The sequence below is a fragment of the Pipra filicauda genome, unplaced genomic scaffold (assembly GCF_003945595.2).
Source record: "Pipra filicauda isolate LSUMZ 115617 unplaced genomic scaffold, ASM394559v2 scaffold584_size286106_pilon, whole genome shotgun sequence".
Lineage (NCBI taxonomy): Eukaryota > Metazoa > Chordata > Aves > Passeriformes > Pipridae > Pipra > Pipra filicauda.
Genome location: NW_024104736.1, coordinates 80,350 through 104,302, shown reverse-complemented (window position 1 = coordinate 104,302; position 23,953 = coordinate 80,350). Strand labels below are relative to the sequence as shown.

Genomic DNA, 23,953 nt, shown 5'->3' with positions numbered 1-23,953 from the left:
AAGTCAACATTTGTAGTTGCTCACGGGTTCTCATCATGTGTGTAGATAACTAAGGAGGTGTGAGATGTATTAATATTACCCAGCTCTAGTGTCTTTTAATGAAAACAAAAGGATCAAAGCTACGTTAATAAGTGCTGGGAGGGTCACCTTTTGTTACGGAGCTGCTCTGAGGCTTTTTTCGCCTTACTGGTTGATAGAGCTGCTTATGTAGCCTTTGCCTCATTTTCTAACTGCCCTGTTTATGAAAGAAAGAGAAAATTAAATTCTCCTCCAACAATGAAGCCATTAGTTTGGCCACATACCAACCCCTCTTGCCACTATTGCATCCCAGCAGAAGCAGCACCACCCCAGCTATAGAGGAGCTATTTGTAGCTGCAGAGTAGGGTACTGCAGTTGACCCCCACAAAAGAAGAACAAGTATTTGGACTTGTTGTTTTTTCTATAATGGTGCCATTTATCACTATGACACACATTCATTGACTTAGTCTGGGTTTTTTCAGTGTCAGATTTATACTTCTTTTCTGGTTTGAATATTGATGCAGCACTTCCCTTACGTGACTGCACTGCCAAATGGTGTCTAGACGCCAGAGCAGCTTTGACTAATTAATGTAGTCACCCCAGTCTCTCAGCTTTGGCATTTACCTGCTCTTTATGTTACTGCTATAAATAGGTACCTAAACACAAGCAGCAGTGTAAAGAGAGGTGGCAGTGAGCATGTCCAGACTTCACCTAACATCCCTGAGGTGTGTGCAGAGGACAGCAAGTGTCGGTCCCTGCATTCCTAACAGGGCAAGGAGTTGTAACCACTCACTTGGACATCACTCCATACATGTGTGCAGTCAGCAGGAGATCTGGATTTCTTGGTCTGCATATCACCAATGCAAAGGCAAGGCTGAGAGATAAGATTGCTCTCTGGGAAGGCTCAGCCCTTGTGTACCAACTGCACAGTCAGAGAGAAAAAATGAAAGGAAATCCACATCCACCAGTCCAGCAATACGGGTACTTCTTCAGGAGGACTCTGGTTCATAGAATTGCTTTCTGATTTATACCAGATCCAAACTAAAAATGCAGTTTTAAATTTTTTCTGCAACCTCACCATCTATATCACGCTTTTAAATATTGCACCAGTATTAAAGCTGAGTTGACCAGCTTTAAAGAGGGAGAACTGATAAATATCAAAGATAACTTCAGGATGTCAAAGAACTTTTACAAAGCCTTGAGAACAAAAAATAGTGAAAACCTAATCAATATTGTCTATGCAACAGGCTGTGCTAATATAAAATTGCCTCAACAATTATATGCAGATTAAACAGAATACTGCTATTAACAAAGCTTATTCGTGAGCAAAATTTGAAAGTTTTGATTTATCCTGCTGAGTATTTGAAGAACCACTATCATAAGGAGAGCAAATTAACTTTGTTTCCATTGTATTTTTAACTGTTACAAATTATTTTACTGGTGTTAATACAAAGCATTGGAGAATAGCAGGTTTGGGATTTTTTTGTCTTCTTTTCAGAAAGACTGTTTGTTTGATTTTCTTTGAATTTGCCAATAGGATTATTCTTACTTTTTCAGCTAGTAGTATACAAAATATTTAAAGTAAGCTTTCCAGAACATCTGCAGTTTACTTTGATGAGATTTTCCAGGTCTAAGATAGGACTAATTTAATTTGTGGGGTTTCTGCCCTACAAAGGGAAGATTTTTTTTATGGAAGGGAAAGGAAAAAACCCCATTAATGCTGCTGTGCATAATGAGGATTTTGTGACAGAAAAATAAACAAATAGCTCCTTCTAAATGTGGTCCTGCTACACATTCTGTACAATATAAAACTGCCTGTTTCTATCCAGTAGTGAGACACATCTATGTACATTGCACATGTAAAATTGTACACACCTTATGGTACGTGCTGAAAGCTCTGTTTGTTCTCTAGATAACAAAACTGCTCAGTCGTGGTTAGGCACTTAACCACAAGTTACTGCCTGCAAGTTCTTTCCTGCTGAAGGAGCACTAAGTTAACACAGTATGCAGATTTTTTTATTGGAGTGCTATTATCTGATTGCTCTTATTCAGCATCCGTAAAAAGATTGTCTCTTTTACTCAAACAGTTCTTAATATTCATGTGCAATACTTTAGGATTAATGGTTCTCATTAAGCTAATTTGTCTCTCTCTCTAGATAAATAGCAGTACCACTGTTTTGGTGTTAACTGATGAGCACACTTTCATCAGTGCCAGTCTACTGGAAATGTTTGGGGCTAGATCTTCAGTGAGTGTTAATCAGTAGGTCTTCACTGAAAGTGTTGGAATTATTTTATGACAGGTATAGATCTGTCTCTGTTTTTATTTTCTGGTCTTAACTTTATCTCTGGTGGAAATGAATCCACATAAGTATCGGCTGTAGTTAACAGCTCAGGAGAGAGAGAGAGCTTTGATAGTATGAAGTTTGGATGACTCACTAGGGAAGAGGTGTATGATAATGTCCAGTAATGCTTGGACCAGAGCTGTCTGAACTATATTTGACTTAAGAAAACTTAAATGTGCAACATTGTCAGATCATTACCTTTTATGACCACAAAAAGTCTTCATAAATTCACACATAAATCAAGCTGTATGTAAAGGAGATCAGCAGAGCAATTTTTAGCTGCCTTTGGGGCTTACAACAAATAAGTTCTTTAAGCAGACCAGGTAGTAAATGACTGTTGTTATTCCATATTTCAGTCCTTAGAAACGTTTAGAGAAGAGGAATGTATTAAATGATCTCTGTACCAGTGCACCTGATAACCTAAGGGAGAACTGGACATTTAAGAATGATGAAATGATTGCAAGGCGTGTTTTCAGGATTATCAAGATGCTGATTGTATAATTGCATCTCCAGAAAGATTTATTTGTGGTCACATAAAGGATGAAATTTAAATGTGAGGAGCTATTTTGTTTTAGAAGTGCAAAAATGCTGCACATACAGTAGGCTTGCTCTTTCTCCCATTGCAGAGGTTTTTCATACTAGGTAGATGTAGGAGGTTCTATTCTGTCCTAAACCTTACTTCATACAGGTAGTAGCAGAATTAGAGAAATCCTTGGCAACTGTCAACTGTCTTTGTTCCCAACTGGTCCAAGGGCTGGATTTGAGCCGCTATCTTAATTATTGACTGGGAGAGGAATCAGTGCAGTGACATAGGGTTTCCTTGCCCAGATTTTCTTCGTAGTGCTGCTGTTTATCCCTTCCCATACCTTGGGACCCATTTCTTCTCAGCCTGTCTCCTGGTAGATACAGTATATATTAACCAGCAAAGTAGGGATTTTATGTGAATTTAGGAATTTAGGTATACATACGGGGCATCTTGAAGGATTGGTAGAGAGCTTTACTTTTTAAGGCTATTAAAGGCAACTGGGTACAAATTTCCATCTCAAGGTTAAGTGGTTAAATGAGGGAAGAGAGGGAATGAAAAGCTTAGAGTTGACTCGTGGCTTGAAGGCAACCATGGATTTGCTGGTGTCAGTACAGCTAGTGAGAGAGGGAACTAAATAAAGGCCATGAGAACAGCTCAGATACATTCAGGTATAGGTTGCACAGAGTCTATTTATAGGATGCTTTCTCAGACTAAGCCTGTGAACCTTTTGAAGTTTGCCATCATTACTTTCAGGCCAATTAATGATGTGTATCCAATCCCATTCTGGGGTAGGTAAAACAATAAAGTAAACAAAGATAATTAGTCTCTGGAGTATGTAAGCAAATAAAGTAAATCACTTGTTTCTGCTAACTTCTGTGGTTTTGTTGCAAAACTAAAAAATAACATTTATATTGCAAATCTGCATAATGCTAGAGCAGTGATGAAAATTCATAGATTATACAATTCTGATTTGGAGAGAGCTTTGCAAAGATTAAGCACCAGATCCTGAGACATTACTGTGGTTTTTTAACAAAAGAACATTTTTGTACCTATTTCAAAGAAGAGAAGATCGAAGTGGGGATATTCCATTTTTTTTTTCATGGAGATAGAGGTCTAAATGATACTTTATAAATAAACAAAAGTCACTGATCCAAGTTTATAAGCCTGAGCAGGGCAGGAGAGCAACTGTAAGGTTGTGGGACCTTGACCCACCTCATCTCAATGCCTCACAAATTTTACAGACCTGAATGGGAGCATTATGTAGCCTTTAAAGCACAAATAACCAGAAGAGATCATGGCTGCTGGTCCTTTTATTTCGTTTTCCAACATAGAAATAATCAGTTAATGACAACACAGCTTCACTCCTAGTCTTAAAGCACCTCCTGTCAGTAAGCAGTGCTCTCTTCTTAGTCATGGGGCCACTGAGGGAACTGAGGATAATATGGCCATTCAGCAGCAGAACTCGATGCAGAGCACACATTCCCTTTCCTCAGCCCTGGACTCAGCACTCTAGACTTCGGATAAAAGCACATTTACAAGAACAAATAGATTCTCAGTACCATGGCTCTGGGGGATGTGGAGACCATGCCAGCTGGTTCTGCCTGCTTCCCTAGTTCAGCCAGCTGGTCCTGCAGGCCGGTCCAGAGCAGGGGAAAGCCCATTCCCTGGAAACTCAGGGCAGTACCAAAGCAGGTCCTGCTTCCACTCTTGCAGTAAGAGGGCTCTGTGAGTACAAACATATAGTTTTGTGTAATCAGTAAGACAGCAGAAACTGTGTTCTGAATCTTTAGGACAACAGACTCCAGTTAGAGTTCAGATCCAGGCAAAATGACTGATAAAATCACTCTTTGTATTTTTTTCTTGGCATGAAAATGCAGAACATTTCTTTTAGTAAAGGGCACGCATTGCCCTGTTGTTCTGTCCCTTTTTACTGTTTTCTTACACTTTTTTGTTCTGACTACAAAAATAGACTCTGGAAAGAGATGCATTTTGGAAAGCGACTCTCATCGGCTGAAATGTGTCCAATGTGCATTTGAGTTAAAGAATATTAAGCCTTGTCCAAAAATAAAGAGAGTGTAAAAGGTAAGAACGCCTGCAGGCTTGATTTTTAAAGATACGCATTTTTCTTCATGTTGCAGATCTCGCCTTGCAGATTTCTTCACAAACTGCCAGCCTGAGTCACGGTCTGTTAGCAGCTGTCTGAAGGAGAACTATGCTGACTGCCTGCTCGCTTACTCGGGGCTTATTGGTAAGAAGGCAGGGAGGGGTGGGGGAAAAATACTCGAACTACATTTTGAAGGCCCACATGAAATAAAAAGTGGAATATAGTACTATACAGACACACAGAATCAACCAGATTGGAAAAGACCTCTGAGATCATCGAGTCCAACCTTTGACCCAGCACCACCTTGTCTACTAGACCATGGCACTGAGTGCCACATCCAATCTCTTCCTACATACCTACAGGGATGGTGACTCCACCACCTCCCTGGGTGGCCCGTTCCAATGTCTGATCTCTCTCTCTGTAAAGAACTTCTTTCTAATGTCTAACCTAAACCTCCCTGGCACAGCTTAAGATTGTGCCCTTTGTCCTATTGCTGGTTGCCTGGGAGAAGAGACCGACCCCTACCTGGCTCCAGCCTCCTGTTGGGGAGTTGTAGAGAGCGAAAAGTTCTCTCCCGAGCCTTTTCTTCTCCAGTGTGGTGCTAGGCCAAGTTCTCCACCTATTGGCCCTGTTTTACCTTACAGAGATTCCTGGGGTAAATTTGTACATTGCAAGAAAATTAAGGTGGAAGATAAGGAGAGAAAGGTGCTTGAATTTGAAATAAATTCAAGATTAAAAAGTAGAACTTATTAAGATGGTTGAATTTGGACAGGACAGAGGAGTAGGAAGTTAAAAAGAACAAGTGAAACTGCCACTTGGTTGATTTTGCATCACAAGGTTGGGTAAATACCTCCTGGTCTTCAGAGAAAGTTTACAGGACATTTGAGGTATGAAACATTAGATCAGTTTAGCCTCGTTTCACTTCCAACTGCTGTTCTTTCCATGATATCCTTCTGTCCACTCTAAATGTTTTCTGGGATGCCTGTCAGTGAGATGAACTGAGACTAAATTTATCTTCTGAAATCCTTTTCCCTCCCCCACATAATTATTTTTATTTGTTACCACCTTCCTGACTGTCAACACAAGGATGCCTTTATGGAAGCCAGATTCCATATGTCACACGCAGTATTTGAGAGAGATTGTGTCAGGAAGCCAAACATGTTGTAGAAATACCGTAGTTGGGCAGTAAATAATAAGTGAATGTCAAAACTCTGGAACAAACAAAATTTTAAAGGCCACCAGATAAGATGTTTTTAAACTTACAGGCTGCACCTGCTGTGATGCAGTAATATCCCCTTCTGTTGGGCATGAAGGTGCCAGCTGAGGCCCTGAAGTTGATCCTGCTGTTAAATAAGTGTCTCTGGAGATAATATTGAAGCCAAAATATTTCTAAAGTAGGTCGAGTTTGCTGAGAAATGACTGAAAGCTATATTCAATGACTTATTGTTATTAATATTGTTATCATTCTTATTACTCTAGCGGCTAACAAGTGAGGCAAGTCCACATGGCAACGGGTAAACTAAGATGTGATGGCTTCAAAGGATATGCTTCTATGACTGAAGAGATTAGGACAGTATGCAAAGGGTATAACATATGAACAGTTATGACAGAATGTCATTTGACTCTGAAACAGAATTGAATAGCCTTGAAATCTGATCTAGTCAATGAGATTAAGAAGTCTGGCTGCTGGCAAGGAGTAACTGTTACTAATAGATACTTCTGGGTAAGAGCTGCCAAGAAGTTCTTGCTGGACCTAGTGAATTTTGCTGGCAGTTTTGTTGGTTTCATTTTTCAGTTTAACCCCAAAGATGACCCAGTTCCTGTTGTCAGGTGTTTTTGTGTTCCTGTGGGTGACCATGCTGCAAAACACTGTCACACATCAGAAATGTGAAATGGATCCCTAAGGGGTTGAAATCAAAAGGAGATCTAGTTTTCAAAGGGAAAAAATATACAATTTTCTTCCTTCCTGCTAGTCCCTGGAGACATGCAAAACAGGAACTGGCTAGTGTTCCAAGGGTTTTTACTTCTTAGTAGTGATTCTGTTAAACCAAGAAAATTACCGAAACAAATGTTTCTTTTGCTGAAGCAGTAAATTCTTGCTTCTGATAGCAATCTGATATGAAAGTGGAGTAAATTATGTCAATACCATCAAATTTGTAAGATCCTGAGATAGAAGTGAGAGAAATAATCTTTCAAATGTCTTCATAATGTATATAATACACAGGAAGAAGGGATAGACTGTGGGCAAGAGGCTGTTACAGATCCATTCGTTCACTGGAGCTTCACAGTCTCCTTTTAATTAAGATAAAATATTTTTCCTTAAAATATTATTTCATTTAGCCATTTTATTAAATGTAGCAAAAATTGCACCTCTGTAGAGTTTGTTCAGGAAACTGAGGAGTCTTTATGGAAGGTACAGTGAATGTGAGTCTATTGTCATATACAGGGATTTAAATGAGAGTTAACTTCACTGAAATTAGAGGAATCTCACCTAAAATGAATAACTTAGGTGGAAATAGTATCAGACAGTTTTTGTATGAGGTGCTTTATCAATTAAATGGAGAACTTGCTGTAGAGGGTGCTTTAAGGTTTGCATCAAGGTGTTATGTGCATAATTTTAAAGATATGTATATTTTACAGGAATTTTGAAAACTTGAATTCATTGCTTTAGGCTCCTTGTAGTATAGGGATAAGTTAATAGTTTTTAAAAAAATAACAAAAATAGTAAAAAATTATTAAATGTAAAAAGAGGCTGTGGATAGCCATGTTTGAGAGTCACTGCTTTGGTTACAGCCTAGCTAAGCCATCTGGACCTGTCTGCACTCCCACATCAATTAAGTTTGTTCTAACTGCTGACTTCAAGATCTGCTTTAGCATTCACTTTCTGACACATTTTCCCTTGTCTTTAGTAAAATCCATCTAATTTCTCTGTCATTCCCAGAAATTCCATGAGAGTTTGTGTGAATAAGCTGGAGTTGCTTTGGGCCAAAGGAACTTCAACCCCTTACTCCTTTCTCCTGGATTCACCATCCATTTCCTCATTCTTAATAGACTCTAATTTGAGAAACCTCTTGGCTGTTTGGATCAGTTCTGCTTTTGTCTAAAATATGGAAAATATCTGTCTGTTTACTTCTGAGACCATCACAGAACTATTTGATACATAGAGCTCAGAAAACCAAGCATGTCCTATTTTACTGCCAACCACCATGGCTTTTCTGATCCGTTAGTGTCCTTCAGCAGAATTTCCAAGATGCCAGCTAGCGGGGAAGGGGAGGGAGGTAGGGCAAGGCACACACATTGCAGGGAAAAAAGAAATCCACCCCAGGAAACCAAGCATATAATCCGCTTGGGTTCACATCTGCCCCCAGGTTTAAATGACAGACTGATTTTCTACTAGCTGCTCTTTCAGCCACTCTGTTTATGCTGGATGTACGATTTGTGTGCTGTGTACACACTTTCCTTGTCCTGTCTTTCCTGTATTCATCAACCCTAATTGTACCTTGGTATCTGTTACACTTTTAACCCCTGTCTTGACCCATTTTAATTACCTTATTACCTCTTTGTGATAAGAAAGTTTTACCTCAGTGACCTTTTTAATTTCCTCCATACCTTTCTGGTTTTTTAACCCTTCACTAAGCATTGGCTAATTAGAATTATTTTTTTTAGCCTACTGTTTTCTTTCCATTTGCAAAATCCACTTTTCATTTTCTCTCACATCTTTTCAGATCATGTTGCATGGCTGAAATAGTGTACTGAACCATCAAATGGATAAGGGACAGACATTTTAATATGTTTTATTTTAATTTAACATCATTCCTCTTCTTATTTATCCACTATCCAGTTTTCATTAATGATGCAAATGATATTTGCCTATTTTTCTAAATTCTCTACCTTGATTTAATAAATTTTGAACCGTGCTATTTACCCATGTGCTAATCTCATGTAGAATTTGATCAATTATTACTATGCAGCTGTCTTCTAAAAGCTGGAAGTAGACAAAGGTGTAGGACTGCAGTCTAATTTAAGAACATCCCAAAACAAGAAGAAAGATGCTTTTTGTGTGTTTGGCAATGGGACTGCATTTGTTTTCACATACATTACTGCCTTTCTCAGGCCAGCCCTAATGCCTGTTCTCCTTTGTCTCCCACATCGGATATGCAGCAGTTTGCATGTTGATTTGCTCAGTTCTCAGCACTGCCTTGGTGACTGTTTGACATCATTCTGTGATTCGTGTTATTTCTAATGTTCCTTTTTTTAACTTGATGTTTGATAACCCTTTCCTGTGTGTTATTGCAGACTATTGGACCCTGGACCTATGGACCAAATTTTCATTGCTAGTGTACACTTTGTGTCTCTAACATTTGTCCTTTGTCTATTCCATCTTATTAATGACTACTTTGATGTCAGTTTTGAGGAGATGTGATCACATTTCCTCATGATATATAACCTGTCCTGGAACTGCAGATTATCAAGTGAGGAATATGTTCCCTGAAAAAGCAGCAGTACAGCTCTGGAATACTTTCCCCTTTTTATTTAATTTTTCCTTTTTGATCAGACAAATAAAATAAAGGTTAAAACTTTGCAATCCTTAGAGAGGTTTGAAATATCTGACCTGCTGGGTGATGCCTTCAGCTAGACCACTGGCTTGAGCAATTGCTGATCATACAAGAGTTTCCCGATCCAGATGAGTGATGAACAGTCACTGTACATCTTTTAGGACAAAAAATGCCTTTTTTGGTTTCATTTCATTCTTGGTAGCCTTGAGATGACATATAAATGTGAGAAAATTTACTCAAGAACTGGTAATAGAGTTAAAGTGACCCTGTGGCTGGAAGTTGCTGACAATGTTTAGGAAATAATCACTGTACTGAAGAAGTAGAGAGACAGCAAGATTAATAGTAATTTATTACCTGCAAAGAATCTTCTGTTACCTTTTCATGCACACTGGGTTTTGCTCTGTTCATCACCATAACCCACTCTGTTGGCAGGTTCCTAATGAGCACCCTGAGGTTAACACTCCTCCAAGACGTATTAGGGCTCCCCTCAGTATGGCTAGCATTCTCCTTGCTCATGCATTTCAGAAATGTTTTTTCAGGCTGGCTGCAGACTCAATGAGGAAGCACAGCTCTGGATACCTAGTTTCAACCGTTTCTTTACAGATAGAATTAAAATGGGGGAAAAAAAACAGGCAAGAAAGAAAACCCAGATTTTTAGAGTGCAATTCAGGCAGCCAAGGGTGTGAACTGTGGCACAAGGCAGGGTGTCACAGGGTGAAAAGGAGCCAGAACTGTTAAGTGTGGAGGTCAGAGCCCTGCTGTGGGTTTGTGTTGTGAATCCAACCCCGAATACATGACTTACCAGGTGCTGTTTGCTGTCTTCTTAGGATGGAAGGAGTATTTCAGTACAAAGGTTGCTCACAGTACTGTGCTTCACTCTGTTAACAGGCACCGTGATGACACCAAACTACATAGACTCAAACAGTCTCAGTGTTGCCCCGTGGTGCGACTGCAGCAACAGTGGTAATGACAGAGAGGAATGCGAGAAGTTCCTGAATTTCTTCCAGGACAACATATGCCTTAGTGAGTACAAAATTAGATGTCCTTAATGTGTTTTAGGATGTTTGCTAGGGTTTTTTTGCTGTTTAAGTGTGTTACGATACATCAAGGCCATCTCTTTGCACTTTGTAAGCATGGTTCTGTTATAGGTGTTAAAATTAAAAGAACAAGCAGATATGCCTGATACTGAGGTTTATGGCCAAGATTGCAAACATAACAAGCTCTTGGAAAAAAAAATTCGAATAACAAAGTCGTATGGTATTGAAATATGTTTACATCACAGATCATATTTGGACCCTAACAGTCAGGGAGCGTCTTTACCAAAATCTTGCAACACCTGGGGGGTTTCTGTGCTATTTGAGAACTTCATATTAAAAAGACATGTAGTTTATGATATGAAGGATTTGCTGTAGGTAAGTATAAATTGGATTGTGCTTGCAATTTATTGCCAACTTCGGGGGTTTTAGGATATTTGATCTCAGAGGCCTGGTTTTAACACAAGCCTGGATGGTTACTGTTGTAAAGATTTTGTTAAATAAATGATTTTTTTTTTCCTGTCAGACTTACTTCTAAATTAGGGAGTATTAGAAATTTCAGAATGGCTCAATAGAGTCGATTTTGGCAGGTTCTCTTTTCAAATTTCCTGTCTGCCTGGAGCAGCGTAATTGGATGAGGTGGAGTGTGCATGAGAGTTTTAATTTCAGATAAATGAGGAGGCCAAAAGAGCTTGGTTTCCCTAGCCCAGCAGAACAGAAGTTGAAAGGATACGTGATTGTCCGCAAAAATTGCATTAGAGGGGCAAGCCCAGAGAGGGAAAAGGATTACTTCACCTAGAGGACAATGTTGGCATAAGATCAAAAAGGGAGATATTGGCCGTACATATTTAGGCTCAAAACCGGAAAAATTTTAACCATCACACTAAAGTCATGAAATAGGCTTCCAGCAGGAGTTTTGAGGGCAAAAGTGGATTTAAAAGTCATATTTCATCAGCTTATGCAAAGAAGCATACATACAGCATTGCTTTCTTCAAAAACGGTAAATGAACTCAGTGATCCAGACTGTTCTGTCCAGCCCTACAGACCTGAGCTAATGCAGGGTTCAGTCTGTGTTTTAGCAGGGTCTGAAAATCTCCATTGGCAGCTTCTCAAGAGGCAGCATTGTGGTGAAGACATGGGGAGCTTTGCCTACAAAAACATGAGTTGCTATGTGTGATACACTATTTATTAAGCTTTGGAAGAGTTAATCAATTACTCAAGATCATTTAGCAAAAGAAAAAGAGAAAAGAGTTCAAATTATGATGGGATAAAATTTAACAATGTACCATCAGACCTTCTTCAAGCCTAATGGGTGTTGCCATTTATATGTATTGTAATACCTCAGATTGTATTAATTTGTGAATGTATTAATTTCTAGAATGTTACGGGTTCCTTTTAGAACATAGAGCAATTCCTTGTCCTTTCTTTTGCCATTGGTACAAAAGCATTAATGAAGACAAATCAAAGACAGTAGAGGTTACTGTGAGACAAATTATAGTCATTTTAGCTGCAAGAGATGTCTTCCTCATGAAGCAATTACAGACATTTCTGGTTTAATACGAAGTTTTTCTTTTTTATGTAGGGTGGGAAAAGTTAGTTATCCGGGCCATTTATGATGATGTGGAAAAGCTAACTTAAATAAAAATCCTTTTAGTTACTCATGCAAAATGGAAGAGCTGGGACTGTACCCTGTGGGCCAGGGGAATTAGAAAGCAGGAGACTGAGGATCATATTCATGCTGTGTCTGATGAGGAGCTGGGATATGAAACTGAGTGTCCCATGTCCCACATATACCCCTGAAATCCTGGTCTTTCTTGGTCCTCCCCATGCACTTTTCCAGAAACTGCACTCCGGAGTTGGAATGCCTTTTGCAAAAGATGTTAAGCTGAAACCAGAGTGCAAGTTTTGATTTCAAAAGATGGGTGTGAAAATACAAGTGAAAATTCCAGTCTGTTTTAGTAATTAGTCCCATGAAGACAAGCATTTTGTTGTTTTCTCTTTATCTGTATTAAAGTGTTTCTTTATCTCAACATTTTCCTGCAGAATATGGGTTTGTATCAAAACTGTGAAATTAACCCAATTTCCAGTTTAATAGGACCCAAATAAGATATATTCCTATCTAAAATTTTGGCTGTATATTGCCTTGCTTTTACTTTTATCCTCTATTGGAAGATGCCAGTTTATTGACAATAATGCAATGTTCCTAATTTCTGCCTCTCAAGGTAAGGTTTGGCCAATCGTAAATTCTGGAAATCCATCTTGAGAGTTTTTTTCACTACTCTGAAAGCGAATGCTCTGACATTCATTGATAGAATGCGTTTACTAGAATTCCTAGTGATCTGAATGGGATTCAGTATATCTACCCATCTGTTCAAAGAATTTGTTCACACCTGCCTGTGAGTTAGTTAAAAAAAATTATTGGGAGGACCTTTACTAGAGCAGTTAGACATTTGAAGCACCTCCTTGAAGTCATTATGGTTTTTGAAATACGTTTGTAATATGTATTAAAGTTATATGTATAAAATAGATATTTCATATATATGTATATATATTCCAAATATTGTGAAAATCTGAGGAGGGGGTGGGATACCTCTTCTATGAGTTGGTGTTGTTTAGCTTGAAAGAAGGCTCTGGAAAGACCTTATTTTGGCCTTTCAGTGCTTAAAAAAAGGATGGTTCCAACCTAAATCATTCTGTGATTCTGTCATAGAATCATAGAATGTTTCAAGTTGGAAAAGACTCATAATGATCATTGAGTATGACTGTATGAAATAATTGAAGAAAACTAATTGTAAAGACCACTTGTTACTTAAAAACCTGGAAGGATTGCATGTATTTCTGTGACCTTTCTTGTAATAGTGGAAACAAAGACTTGCTGTCAATTTAGGAAATAATAGGAAAATATTGGTTTATATATTGCCTCATTCTGGGGAAACTAAGGAAACATATAATGTCACTCTTCCCACTTTGTCTCCATTAACCCAGCTGATTGTGATGCCTTTTACAAATTCTTCTCTTTGCATATTAGAGTTCTGAGAACTAATATCATAATAAAATACATATTTTTCAGTTGAAAATTAAATGGAAATTATTTTATAAGCCAAGGAATACTACTGAGAAGAAGTATTATTAACTTCCACATATTAGTCCCCAGTGAAATTGTTTGGTTTCTTGTACAAAGAATTTGGAATAAGAAATGCCCAAATCCATGTTGAATCCCCAAAGACCTGATTAAAAACTGTTTTTCTATTTGTTTTATAAAAGCCCCAACCAATTTACTCTTGCTATAAACACACTCTTTAATCCCGTGAAACTGTGATAAGCTTTTTAACTTTTATATTCTAAAGTTTTAGTTTAAGCATGTTTCCTTCACCTAATTATGCAGATTTTGATTGAAAACTGTAAGGAAAAGATTGCCTTAGTTAAACTATTTTGTAGTTATAGGCATATTAGTTTTACTACAAGAAGATGTAGAAATAAGTATTTTGCCTTTTCTCTGTTTTCAGTTTGCTAAAATCACCTGCCTGAATTAGGACATGACATTCAAACTGTATTTTAAATCCTCAGAGTAAATTTTTGAGGCTTTTGGATGGTAACAAATATGATTATGGTAAGTCCTAGAGTGCCTGTCAAGAATTACTGGAAACATTACAAAGAAGAGGCTGCACCAGATAATTACGACCCCAGACTTTTGAGTTTGTGTTTCAGATAGGTTCAAAATTAAGACACAGTTTTCAGCATAAAAATTGAGTTTCTCTAAATACACATTTTCAATGTACTAATTATAATAATAATAAAAAAACAACTCAGTTCTGCTTTTTGCCTTTTGTTTTTAGAAATAGAAAATTGCCTGTAATTTATTTTTACAGAAAATGCAATTCAGGCCTTCGGCAATGGTACTGATGTGAATGTCTGGCAGCCAATCTTACCAGTACAGACCACTACAGCCACAACTACAACAGCTTCCAGACTTAAAAACACAGGTTCAGAGACCACCAACAATGAAATACCCTCCCACAATGATTCACCAGCATGTGCAAACCTGCAGGTAAGAGAGTTTTGTACTTGTTGCAGTGCATAAATGAAAGGTTTTCATAGATATCTATAGTCTCCCACTGCCTAAGTGGATGCCTGCTTAAATTCCAATATTTGTTTATTCCCATGTTGTAGTTACAACCTGTATATATTGTAAAATATCAGATACTCTTATTCAATATCAGAAACACGCATATCTCAAAGTGGACTTTATTGCCTCCCTGACTCAGAAAGGAGTAGTATTTCATTTCTTATCACAGATTTGAATATGAATGTGGTACTCTCCAAACCCTGCCAGAATATGTCAGAATAAATTAATTACCTGAGTAATCCAAATTCAGAGGGAACCCTTAATATGAGCTTGCATGTCCTGTTGCCTTCTTTCTTATGTTGTTGGCAATAAACTCAAGAGGTTTTTTGGCTGAGTAGATCTGGATATTAGAGAATATGTGGTGAAGAAGCTGGACAAAGATAGAAACAGTTTTGGATCAGGCACTCTCCTGAAGTGGGATTGAGGTCATGATGTGATTTTGGCCAATGACTGTAGTGATTTTCTTTGACACCTAAAGTAGCCTGTTCATGGTGCATCGTTGCTTCTGGATTTAAAGAGCTTCATCACTTGCTGAAGACAGTATATGCAACTCTTAGAAAGTTTGAAGAACTTGGGCAGGAGACAACAGCAAAATCAAGGCAGGAAAGAGACAGCAGGAATTGTAAGCTAAAAACATCCTTAGGTCAGATTAGAATCTGGGGCTATAAAAATTTCTGGTGGTTTCAATGCAAAAGTAGGTCAGGGATAGATCAGCTTGTCCTGTTTATTTTTGTCTTTACAGAAGGAAAATTGCTATGTGACACAAATGTAAGTGTCCAAGTTTTAAGGTCTCATCTGATATTAAGATAAATTTTTCTGGATTCCTAAACTTTTCCACTCTTGTAACATTGACTTTTCACTTCCCTATAAAAAATTGATTTTGTATTCTTCATATTAAACTGTATCAAAGTTTCCATGTGCATTGAAACAAAAAGGTTTTATTCTTTGGAAGTGCGTTTTGCTTCTTAATTTTTCCAGCACCATCACTCATGTTCATCCTTTTTCAGTTCCTGCATTTATTTCATATTGAAAATTGTATATGAATCAACATCAGAGAAATTTCATGGTCACAAAGTAAAGGGGTTAATGGTAGATGGTGCTGCGTTTAGGTCCTTCTGTTTTTCATATCTGTATGTTCATTATGATTTAAGCCTTGTACGTTATTGTTGAGAGAGACAGTTATAGGTATATATTGATATTTGCGATAATTATTTGACCAAATAGAATATACTGAAAGAAATGTAACCTTTTAAACCCGAAACTTGGAATGTCTTGCATTTAGAACAAGACCTTGATGGGATATTATTGACTCAATTCATGTTATATTAAAAAGTTGTTTTATGGGAGAGATCGCATTTTCTTTCAGTATTTGTACAGCCCCCTATAGAGCAAGGCCTCCAGATGCTACCGAAATACACATAATAAATAAAGAACTGAAGAAATGGCAAGTCATCGCAAATCCCATTGGATTCACTTCAATTTGCAAATGTTCCTAAAGCCTAAATAGATGTTCCTTTGTTTTGAAAATGAATTGAATTCTTCCCTGTCCTTCCTCCTGTTTCTCTGGTGTTTTGAAGTCACATCCCAGATGAGTTTATCAGTGCTGGTTTAAAGCTGTGCTGTGACTTCAAGTGTACCCCTGATGTACTTGACATGAGAAGTAAAGGTCTGTAAGGAAAACAGCTTCCTTCAAATAAACGATCTCTGCTGTTTTGTAGAAACTGTAGATAAGTCTGCACTAAAAGGTCACGGAAGTTACGTGAATCAAGCAGTTTTATTCCTGTGAAGTACAACATTCTTCTGCTTACTATTTCCTTCTGTCAGAACTAAAACACAAAGAACAAAGCTCTAATATTTTAATGTATTTTTCAAAAAAAACAACTTACGAATAGAGCCAAAACAAGCGCACAATTTTTTAAAAAGAAACCTGTGTTTTTTGGACAGTATGGTGCCACTTTGAATGTGAGACTTAAACCTTAATGCAAATTTTACAAAAGAAGTGAGGCATTCATATGACATTTAGAGAAGGGTATTCATTCCAAGGCTCTCCTCCCATGAAAAATATGCTTTGTAGTATTTTCAAAACATGAACTAGTGCGACCAAAAGCAATGTGAAGGGTTTTTTTCTGCAATAACCTTTAGCTGAAAGGTTTCGAAAAGGCAGTATAGCCTAAACATTGTGGAAAGACGAATTAAAAGCATTAGTCTCAACACAAAAAGACAATGGCCAAGAGGGGATAAGGAGATGATCATTGAGATGCTACAAGGCTGCATATTCTAGTTAGTGGATTTAAAAATACAGTGAAGGAAGAAAGAGCAGGAAGTGATTGATTAGAAAATATGCCGTAGAAATGAACAGATTCTAACCTCCCAGGGCTTTCAAATACAGGGCACTAACCCAGTTCGCCAGAAGCGTCACTGACTGAGCAATTTTTGATACATTTCTTTCTGACTTGTTCAAAATGGTTGTATGAAAAGCAAGGGTGAACTGATCATTTTGTCGCTGTGCCATGTTCTGCAAATGCAAACCTGGGAATTGGAAGGGTTGTGAATGCTTAAAGAAAATATGAGATTCTCTTTGTTTACCTGTACTCAATATTTATTTCAAATACCTTTTGAAGATCTGGACTTTTAAATTATGTTTGTTTCAGTGATGCTGTTTAGAAGTTGTTCATCATTTCAACTTACCATTGCTATGAGAATTTGCAGTTCTCCTATTATGGAGTATTTTCTTATTTCAAATTGATACAGCAAAATGTTTGTTTCTGCTATATGCTTACTTTATGTTTACATGTGCTTGCATTGTGTAATATGCTCTTTCTTCTATCCCTAAATTAAATCAACACTCCATCTTTGCCAGGAAGATGCTTAATTTTGTCAAGCATCCTATTAACTCTCTTATAAACCTGACTTTTAACAAAGTTTGCTAAACCCAGAGAGTAAGTAGTAGTTAGTTTTATACAAAATGCTCAAGTAAAGTATATTTGAGATGCTTGACATCTTGAAAAGGATCCTCAGCTCTACAGAAAAATAATGTATAAAGTATTGTGAACAAAAGAAGAGATGAATGCCAACAGCGTGCTCCTATACAGGCATATTTTATTAAGTAAGTGCCAACAGTATATTTTTTCTGATAGCTTCACTCTGATGTTTGCTGTTTAACTGACATATATGTTAATCCCTCATTTTTAGTCATAACTTGCATTCAGTATGCCAATCAAAGAATGGTTATGGTCTTTCAGTCTCTTGTTCTACCCCCACCGCCTGAACCATCATGTTGGATTATTTGAAAGGGACAAAAGAATGAGGTTGGATGTGTACTCACACCATGTATTCTTCAAGAAAAAGGCTGCTTCTGCATTTAGGAGAGATACATAGACCTGAATGATGATAATGAAATAAACCTCAAGTGATAGATTAGACTAGATTGGACCCTTTATTCCTGGGTCATTGCAGGGATAAATAAAAAACTAAGACTTCCATACTGGGTTTTCTATAATATTTCAGAGGACATTTTGCAGAAGACAGAAATGATAGAAGTCAAGATGGTTAAGGACATTTAAGTAAGTTTATGCATTGAAATCTATCAATTCGCTAGCTTGCTCCGTACTTTGTTTTCCCACATTTATTATAAAAGCTTTGCTCTAGTTAACATTAGTTCAGCATTCAAAGAGAATTTAAGGGTTTTGTGCTTTTGAAGACCACAGCAATGGACACATGTAATTGACATACGTGGCCCTTTGGACTGAAAGCAAGCACTTTCAATCAAGTCCAGTATGTAAATTTTGTTTACTCTCAGCAACAAAATTTAAAACCTATTAGACATAAATTGAAAACCTCAAACATTTTGTGGGAACAAAGGAAAAGAGAAATCTAGACATTTAAATGTGTCAATTCTTTCTATTTGCATGTAAGATTAGTGGGTGTTTATAACAGATGTGGGTCATATGGCAAGCTATTCTCCCACAAATTCACATAATACTTGGGATTTAAAAAAAATTATCTATAATGGAGAGTCTTAAGACAAAAACAGGAGAGAGAGTTCGCAGTCCACTGAGGAGAGCAGGACTTCAATATGACTCAGAGTGAAAATGACTGTGCTTTTCCCTTGTAGATCTGTGTTGCAGATCTTCAGCACTGTGCGAGGATCTGCTAATCTGGTAGTTTAATTACTGTCTGTAATTATTTAATGTACCTTCTCATGTGCTAAATATTATTATTATAAAGCATTATGTAGGTGTTTGGAGAGGGTTAAAAGCTTCAGTGTAGCATTTTGAGGATCAAGGCACAGCAGGTATGGATCTTCATGAGCTGGTAATTGGGTGGTGGGTGAACATAAGCAGGAAACACAGGCAGATGTAGGTGTGCTGTTGATGAGGGAATAGTACAACTGCTGAGATGGTGCACTGGAGTAGAGACAAAGGGAACTTGTTTTATCCCCTGAGCTACAGTATTAAGTCGCCCATATGCCTGGCACCGTCTTTCCTCCATCCCTTCACACAGCCTGTGATCTTTCTTTTTCTTTTCTGTGATAAACAAGCACTATGCTTTCAAATACCCTGCCTGCTCTGTCCCTTGGAAAAGTCATACTTGGACCCCTTCCTCTGGGCATTACAACTACACAGAAAGTTATAGACTGGGGTAAAAGATGGACAGCAATATAAAACTTCCAATGCTATGCCAAAACAAACAAAACCCAAAAATCGACTAAACAATTCATATGAAAAGCTTTAAATTTACCTCCCGTATTTTCAGGATTAGCTGACATAATGGGGTCAGCCAGCTGGTACGAGTGATTTAGAGAACACCTATTGACAGCTTTTCTTCTGAAAAAGCAGTGCCTTTAATTTGCTTTAGTGGCAATTCTCCTGTACCTAAAGAAATCTTGAGTGTTTGTATGTTCAGATTAGAACCTGACAGCCAGGGATAATTTGGAGTTTCTTCTTTAATCTTACACTTCTAATTTGGGGAGCACTAAATGAAATTCCGTTTTTCCACAACAGCTACTGCTTTGTCCATTGATTTCATTGACACTGATTTCAGTGAAGTTAATCCTTGTTTTCTTCAACACCATGCTGGAGTGGGTCCTCAAAAAGTGTGGATGTATACAATTCCCTGAAAGTGTGTTCATTTACTGCATGACTCTTGCACCTGTCCAGCAGATCCAGAGAAGGTGAGGGGACCATGAGTGAGAGACATGTTATGGAAATCTTGGTATTCTTAGGCAGAAATTTAGCTGCAGTCCACCTGTATTACTGTGGAAACAGTGGATCTCAGTGCCAAAAGGCTGGTTTGCAGTGAAGCTATGTATACCTACATACATATGTATTACTGGTATGATCATGTAGATGCTCCCACTCCAAGCAAGGCTGCGCTTGGGTTTTTCACCATCCTTGCCCATGAACATCAGGACCACACACAATAGATTGTTTTCAAGCTTGTTGAAATCCTGCTGAAGTTAAAGATGTGATTCATAAAGCTGATTAATTTCTAAGTACGGAGAGTCTTTTTCCTTCGCTTTTGATCATCACAGGAACAGTTTGAGAATGTAGCCAAGTATCGTACCCTATAGGCTCAGATGTATCATATTAGTGTCAGCGTTGCTATGAGACATCTGACATCAGTAGTCAGTAGAAAATTGTTCTCATTTACCAGACTTGGTTGAACTTATAAACTGAACATCAGGCCCACTTACAAGATCAGTCATGATTTGTGGAGTAAAATACAGGCTAAAACTTTACAACAGTGTAAGTCATCGTATCTCCATTGTTATCACCAGAGCTACACAGATGTGCACTGCTTAACCCTCAGTCTCTTTGGCATATAGAGCTCTCTGTAAGAGTGGACTTTATATGTAGTGATTGATACTTGGATGAAACACTTTTTATGTTGGAAGTTGGGTGTAATAAACTTCTCTTACTGAAAAACAGTGAAATGGTTTATTTTACATATTAAAACTACAGTTTAAATTGCGGTTTTTTGATTAGAATTCTTTTCATTAGACCACAATATTATGCATGTATACTGCTGGAGAGCATAATACTTTAGAATTATTTCATCAATGATAAAATATTTTATGGTTCATTTAAAAAAAAATAATTTACTAGTCTGAGCATCTTAAGTGTATTATAATAATACAGCGCTTTATAGCAAACTGTAAAACTCTAGACTGCAGTATTAGGAATCATGCAATTTTGTTTTATAGTTTAATAATTGTTCAATTGAAAATGAGTATGAGGTTACTAAAAACCAATTTAATGACTTACAAAAATAAGCTTTATTAAAATGTACTACACACCTTTACAGAAAATGTAATTTTCTATGGACAGATTATAGTTCTTATCCTCAGAAAGAATTTTGCAAATTAATGCTGCTAAAAGCATTTTCAGTGTTCCCCTAAGCCACAGTTGTTTCTACGTTTCACGTGAGTATCCTCTTATAAGAATACCCACAAAAATACAAAGTGCTAGAATAAACCAGAATCAAAAAATTGGATCACATCAGATAAGCCAAATTGAACTATTCATAGCCCTTGGTATTTACTTTATATGGTTCTTCATCATATTAAATGTATTCCTAATGTCAGCCAACTTTAATTCTCAATCAAATACCTAGTCCATCATGTATTTCCCTTTTAAAACAGATAGCTCACTATAGTCTGCAAAAAACAGCCATAAAATGGAGTACAGTATTATAAATTAGTTTTAAGACATAACTACTACCAATAAAAATTCTAGGTCATTGCATTGCAGTGGTACACGTTTAATCGTATTGTCTTTGGAAGTTTAGTTCATAATATATTGTGCGTTTATGGGACCTGACAAAGTGCTTTGTTTAAGACATATTGTTTGCTATTAGCAAATATTAGGTTTTAGTCATGACTCTGCTTCCATTTGTACGTGTACAAGCAAAAGTAGCTCTGGTTATGTCAGCAGGCTGACCCTGTTGCAAAGCAAGTGTAGGCAAAATCAATTGTGCCATCAGGTTTTTAATGGAACAAAAATCAAGAATAGAATCCTTGAAATCTTAAGTACTTTCTTATCTTAACTGGAATAGCTTTCAAGAAGTCCTTATTATACACTGGAATCCCATCATTCTAGCTATTCCACAGACTCATAATGGTACTCTTTGCCTTAAAAACCCAATGAATTGCTGTTAGCTTCTCTGGAGCTGTCACCACGTAGCCTTTATTTATTCTAAAAACCACATAGTGTATTTCAGTTCTCTAGAAACAATAAATATTTTACCATTATAAACTATGCTAATGCATTAGGTTATCCTCAAAAAAGTATATCCACAGAGATACACGAGGAATACCAAAGTAAAAGAGTAGTGCTATCTCAGATAATGAATCCAGTTGTCAATAGAGATGTTTCTTTCTAAGGTATGAAAATAGCTCGGCAGTTGCCAGAATAGATCAAAGTTTAACAGATAAAATCTTTATCAGTTCTGCCATCTTTGCAAATAATTGTTATTTGCTAGGCAAGCAGAAGGATTTAATAAGACTTTTATAATTGAAATGTACTTTTAACCACTGTTACTGAAGTAGTATTGATGGTTTTGTTTTGTACTGTGACAGTTTAAGACAAATGACAGTGTGGAAACTAAATAATTCTGGATAGTAAAGCATTTTAATCACAGATCGTACTGTTTTATGAATTACCTGCCTTCTCCATCTTGTAGGGAGAGGGGGTGAGAATTGAGGGGAGCAGCGTAGCACAACCTCCTTGTTCTGTTGAGGAGAAGGCTTGCTGCCAGAGAGGGACCCTGATGAGTTCTGCAGAGTCCTGGTGCAGGGTCATGAAGTTTGCCTCGTTGTGTTCCTTGAACCCAGAGATTGATGAAATGGTCGTTGATCCTGGGAATAGGGTTTTGGGGCTGTCTGCCCCAGGGTATTTTCCCAAAACAGTTGTTCCCTAGTATTTTTATGAATCCTTGGGAGTGTGAGTGGGTAGAGAAGAGCTCACAGATGACTACTGCATTCACACTGTGCTATAATTCTCTCATTTACTGTCACCCTTGATGACTCCTGCATTCTGCTTGTTGCAGACACTACTGGACACCTTTGTGCTTCTTAAGGAAGGGCAGGTTGTTTCCATAGATTAGCTATCTGTTTCCTAAAGCACAGCAAACCTGTGCTGTTGTTTGGGACAAGTATTGATGGTATTTTGTCTATTGCTACAGAGAAGTGTTGATTAAAGCTCCCTATCTTACACTCACAGCTCTGATTTATTTTCAGCCCCAAATAATTTTAAAAAAGGTAAGAATTGAGTAGTGGGCAGAAGCTACTGCCCTGTTGTACATCCTGAGCAGTTATCAGGCCAGTAGAGTTCTCTACAAGCCTTAGGAGCCTTGTGCACATGTTTAATTGTCTATTTCTTAATTTTTTCAAGTGTTCAGATTGCTTTGTTGCTGGTTTTAGCTGAATCATTATGAATATCATAGTGGAGTGAAAGGATTTGAGGAAGGTGTATGAATTTGAGCACTCCAATCCTCAGAAAAATAGACAGGATAACCTGATGCTACCCGCGGGATGAAAATGGGCTCAAATACATTTACCAAATTCTCTTCTTTTATGCATTTTGCAGAACATGCCCATTGTGGAAGTGGATGGGGCAGTTTTGTTCATCCTCTTACACTCAGCCTCATGACAACACTACTTTCCCTGGCAGAGAACTGCAACCTTTCCTCTGGAGGTCTAAACATCTCCACAGTGCCAGCAAAGGAAATCACACTGCTTTTAGAGAGATAGACTCCCTTAAACTTGTACACAGATAGCAACTCTAAACACAAAGATCCTTTTAAAACACCTTCCTATACTCTTGGAAACCCTTCCTACTGGAAATAATAATAATTCAAGAGATACCTTGTTTTATCATGGAGGAAAGATCCTCTTTGGGAAGTGATAACCAAGACTAGTTCTGCCTATTTATGTGAGGTGAGTTGATGGACTGTTAGTCTCAATTTACTGGAATACCTATACCATCTCTGAAAACTCACTTCCAGTTACCCATTAGTCTTTATTAGATGTTTTTCCCATCTGTTTGTTGGGTGGGTTTTTTGGGGGGGGGTGGGGGTTTTTTTGTTTGGTTGGTGTGGTTTGGTTTTTTGGTTTTTGGGTTTTTTTTGGTTGGTTTGTGGGTTTTTTTTTTGGTTGGGATTTTGTGTGTGTGTGTGTGTGTTTGTTTTGGTTTGTTTTGTGGTTTGGTTTTTTTTTTTGTCCTTTCATCTTGCAGATCCATTCTGT

General features: G+C 37.6%; 1 protein-coding gene across 1 annotated transcript in view; it reads left to right on the top strand.

Moving 5' to 3' along the window:
* GFRA1 (GDNF family receptor alpha 1) overlaps positions 1-23,953 on the top strand; it is a 147,380-nt gene that overhangs the window by 99,686 nt on the left and 23,741 nt on the right. The window contains exons 5-7 of the mRNA XM_027740032.2: positions 5,025-5,134; positions 10,435-10,569; positions 14,450-14,628. Coding sequence (XP_027595833.1) covers positions 5,025-5,134; positions 10,435-10,569; positions 14,450-14,628 — 424 coding nt within the window. The remainder of the gene's footprint in view (positions 1-5,024; positions 5,135-10,434; positions 10,570-14,449; positions 14,629-23,953) is intronic.